The 4,556-nt window shown below is 49.0% G+C and overlaps 1 protein-coding gene across 1 annotated transcript; it reads right to left on the reverse strand.

Moving 5' to 3' along the window:
• Positions 1–780: 780 nt before the first annotated feature.
• LOC8040154 lies at positions 781–1,601 on the reverse strand. Its single transcript, XM_002413984.5, has one exon. It carries the CDS (start codon positions 1,566–1,568, stop codon positions 1,218–1,220), a length of 351 nt encoding a protein of 116 aa, XP_002414029.3. The 5' UTR covers positions 1,569–1,601; the 3' UTR covers positions 781–1,217.
• Between the last annotated feature and the right edge of the window lie 2,955 nt (positions 1,602–4,556).

Below are 4,556 nucleotides of genomic sequence, written 5' to 3' on the forward strand. Positions count from 1 at the left end.
AGCCGGAAGTTTGTCCGCCTCAGTGGGCGTCTGGCTTGTCTCAAGCTGTAGATAAAACACGCCAGTACAACCGCTCATTGTTCATTGTGAGTTCAAAGTATCGTCGCCCTCTCTCATAATTGTACAGATTGTTGGGCTTCAAGCGGCGTGACTCGCAACGGTTCGCCCGCACTCTTCCGTAGGAAATGGAACTCGGTTTCCGACTACGGAAACCAATTATGGAAGCTGCTGCCACCCTGATTTCGGCTTCCGTGTTGCACACGGGGCAAAAGCCGAAAGAAAATATAAAATGCGCATTTGAGGCGCATTCAATTAGCACGCGTAAGGTACCGTAACTCGTCGAACTGAGGGCTGTAGAGCAGCGCAAACATTCGCTAGCAATCGGTGCTTAGGTTTTGGCCGCTCCAACCGTGATCGTTTTAAATTGATCCAATTTGGAAGCTCACCTGCAGCCTTTCCACGTGAAATAATTGACTCGCGTGAGAGGGCGACACATCTAATTATCACGTGATTGTTATCCGTTACAACATCGATATTTGTTAAGCGGTCTGCATTGGAAGACTCGTCTACTTTTACGCTGTAGTCGCCGACAGGTTAAAAAACGCGGGGCGTGATTTATTATTTAGCGCGTCTTGCTACGGTGATTCACCCTTCGGCATTTTGATCTCCTACTCCCGTTATCTCATCGGCTGCAGAGAGACAATAAGATAACCGGGACTCACCACGCTCCGCGATTCTTAGCTGTCATTGACTATAGTAAGTTGGTGAACAAGTCTCCGGTGATTGAAAAATCCAATTTATTTCGTCAAGAACAAAACCGAGCGTCTCGTAAGATATACAAGGGTCGCATGAGTATCAAATTACGGGAATCCTAAACAGATTTCACTAACCCCAAAAGGGGGGAAAATAAAATTCTATTCCGTACGAGTTGCCAGAAAAATACCAGTACGGTTCCATCGAAAAATTAAGTTAGTACTAAGTGGCTCGAGCGGAAGAACGCAGCCAAGTGTTCTCATAAACCGACTAAGAGGAGCCGTCCGTCGTACGATGCCATGCACCGCGAGCGCGAGTGATCGAACACATCTACGAGCCTCACGTGCATGTTGCGCTTTACAACTAGCGGCAGTCGCATCGCAGAGGTCGGCGTGTCTCGTAGTCAACCGGACGGTACGGCTGTCGTTGTCTCCCGGAGCTGACGGTCGCAGACCGAGTGGTTCCTAGGGCCTCTCGACGACGTTGTCTTCGTCGTCCCTGGGAGGCGGCCTGATGACCCCGGGTCCTCTGCGTCCGGAGCCGCCGAACAGGTCGATTAGAAGACTGCCTGGCAGCTGACTGCGCCGGTCCAGGCGAAGGTCCAAGATGGCCGGGATGTTGATGCCCAGACCCGTGCCTCCGGCCCCTGTGAGCAGCTTCATGTTGAAGATGCGCGGAATGTCGATGCCCAGGTCGAATGGCTTCCTGCCCAGGTGCCTCGGCGAGGACTCGGGGACGGGCCCTTCTTCGGCGGCGGGAGCTCCGAGAGCGACGGCCACCCCGGCGGCCAGGAATGCAAGCGCCAGGACACGCATGGTGTGACTTCTGCTTCTTCTCGTGATCGGGAGAACGACTGAACACCGACCGAACTGCGCGGGCTCGACACCACCACCGCGGCCCGCTCGCAGACCGGTTCCCTCCATCACCCTCTCTATCTTTCTCCCTCTTTGACGTCAAAGTGTGCGTGAATAATCGGAGGAGGGGAAAAGATGCACCAGGAGAAGCCTGGAGGCAAGGCCGGCCCCCAACATCAACACGTGTGCCCTTGGAGAGCCGACGTGGTCAAGCGACCGAATTTCGCTCGGAGGCCTCTGGTGATTAAGGAAACATTGGGCGCGTTTCCGCGAAGGAGTCTGGTGGCGACGGCGCCACGCTTGGCCAGTCATCCCCTCCGCGGAACGCAATTCACGGAGCAAGTGTGACGCAAGGGCCGGCCTTATATCTTTCCGGGTTGCCCACCCAACCTAAGTGAAGAGAAAGGCGATTGAGCTTTTTCACTTTCTTCGGATCGCGACTGTGTGGAGAAAAAGGCGCACTTGGCCGGTTCGGTCAAGCGTGCTTATTATGACTACTTTCGGAAACGCCTCGTTGAATACGCGGCTTCCAATGAGCAAATGAACGTTATTCTCGGCGATTCTTGGAAAGTGATCAATTTTCTCGCTTAAATATTGTTCGAAGGTTTAAATAGACGCTACGCTCTGGTTCGTTTGTCGGAACTTCTACCACTGTCATTTTGTCAGTTCGAGGAACATTTGCGCTACGATGCGGTTACCGTCGTCTGACCCGTGATCTAAAGCCGGGGTCACACTGCTTATACATCATATAAAAGATAATCTGCAAACACGAGCCACATCAATATCCATGGTTTTGAACCCATTGCCATGCAGCATTCGAACTTCGAAGCACGGATCTCGCTGTGATTCAGTGTTTCCAAAAAATACGATACAAATTGGACATTAGCCAAAGTCCCTGTTCTCTTTCCTCTAATTTAACGTCTAATTTAGCTGAGATAGTAATATCCCTACCGAAAAACGCAGTATAAATTTTCACTATCGGGATTATGGAACTGCCCAAGTCCCTACTAGAGCGACAAACAGAAACAAACGACAGCGACTAGCCTCCAACCCATGCAGTATGCTCGCGATGGTATCTTTGGCAGGCGTTTAGTCGTTCGGTACTCACGAAGTAAGCACGAGTGATTGCAAGCCTGCCAAAGACACCCTCGCTTGCCTGATGCTCGTGTTTGAGCATAGCCTTCTTTATTCTACAAAGCCTTTCGAATCGCAAAAGACACTGGTTTAAAGCTTGTCGTTTTCGTTTGTTTCTGTCTGTCGCTCTAGTGGGACTCGGCAAACAGTCTGCAAACACGAGTCAGCACAATATCCGTTCGTGGTTGGAATGATGCGTTCCAAGCTTCTCCTTGAACTCATTCCCATGCGGTATTCGAAGCACCGATCTCGCGGCGACTCGCGTTCGAATCTGTATGCAGACTCTCTTTTGGATGATGAATGCGCGGCGAGACGTTTAGGTATCGCCGCCTAGTGGTTTTTTTCACAACCCAGAGTGAGGATACTTCCACTTCCTCTGCTGGTGCAAGTCCGTGCAATGCCAAGCTGCTATGCACTATGAAAATTAAGACATAGCCGCGTTGGTTGCACATGCACTGCCCATAGTGAGGAAAACAGAAGCGTCCCTAGTGAGCTTCCTAACGTGAATATAAGCAGTGTGACCCCGGCTTAAACCTGAAATCCAGATCGCAGGCAGAGAAATAGTTTTAATATACCTAATATTCAGATAGGATCTAGACAGCGAAAATTTGTTCTGGGTTTTTCGGGAGAAATAGTTTCAGTTACAGCCTTGCAGGGCATCCTCGGGCTTTAGGACACGTGCAGTTTCTTAACGCCTCCCGAAAAGTGCCAAATTTGAACACTCTGCGGTGGTTTCAGTGTCCTCTTGACCGCTGACTATATCTAAAGCTACGTGCCATTAATTGCGTTTCCAAAAACCAAAACCACAATTGCGCATTGAGATTCTTTTTTTTTTTGGGGGGGGGGGGGGGGGTGGTGGTGGTGGTGGTGGTAGTGGTGGTGGGGAGTGTTATTCTACATTAACACTGTTAAGAATTAAAAACGGTTGTCGTGGCTTTCCCTTCCATTATAAATGTTATGAATGACGCAGTGCTGTTCGATTCGAGCCGGTTTTCCCATACCACTGGTAGACAGAAAAACTCTATACGCGCCTAAAATATTTTTATACTCAATTTCACCCTTAAAAAAACACTGACACCCCCTCCCCCCCTTCCCCCCCCCTCCCCCCCCCCCCAAAAAAAAAATGTGTTTGTTATTTTTTGTTAGGCGAGATATTATGTTGTCAGAAGACTACCCAATCAATATTTTGCTACAGCGTCACGTATATTTTTAATGAAGTAAAAAGCGCAACTGCTCGAAACCGAAACTGGACTGGGGAGGAAGAAATGTTGAGGAGCAGAGAGTTTCCGGAAGTGACGCAACTTGCCAAACCGCGATTTTGTTTTGGTCGGGTGAGGCAGACAAATAATTAGCACACCGCATGAAAAACGCCAAAGTCAAGCACCAAGTGCTTTTGACGTTTGCGCGTTTTTCAAGCTCTTAAAGGGGCACTAAAGTCATTTTTGAAAAATGTCGTTTTTGATCTTATATTGTTAAAAATGTGCTAGTTTCCACATATACCAAGTCGCCTATATTACAAAACTGCCTATTCATATCAGTCCAATAGAAAAACATGTGGACTCGTTTTTTCTTGCGGACTACATTGTGCGCACCAAAGAAAACCCTACAGTACGCGCAGATTCCGAATGATTTTATTATAACTCGTTTCGAAGAGAGTTTGATAGGTACACATTCGGATAAGACTCCTCTTTTTCTACACAGGCGAAGCCATCGCTTGCAACTCGCCGACAAGCGCCCTTCGTCGACCACTTCACTCGGAAGAAAATTCTTTCCTAAAAGGGCGTGTCGCGATCTTTGAACACGTTTTTAACGAGG

Source organism: Ixodes scapularis, unplaced genomic scaffold (genome assembly GCF_016920785.2).
Source record: "Ixodes scapularis isolate PalLabHiFi unplaced genomic scaffold, ASM1692078v2 PGA_scaffold0__279_contigs__length_252992795, whole genome shotgun sequence".
Lineage (NCBI taxonomy): Eukaryota > Metazoa > Arthropoda > Arachnida > Ixodida > Ixodidae > Ixodes > Ixodes scapularis.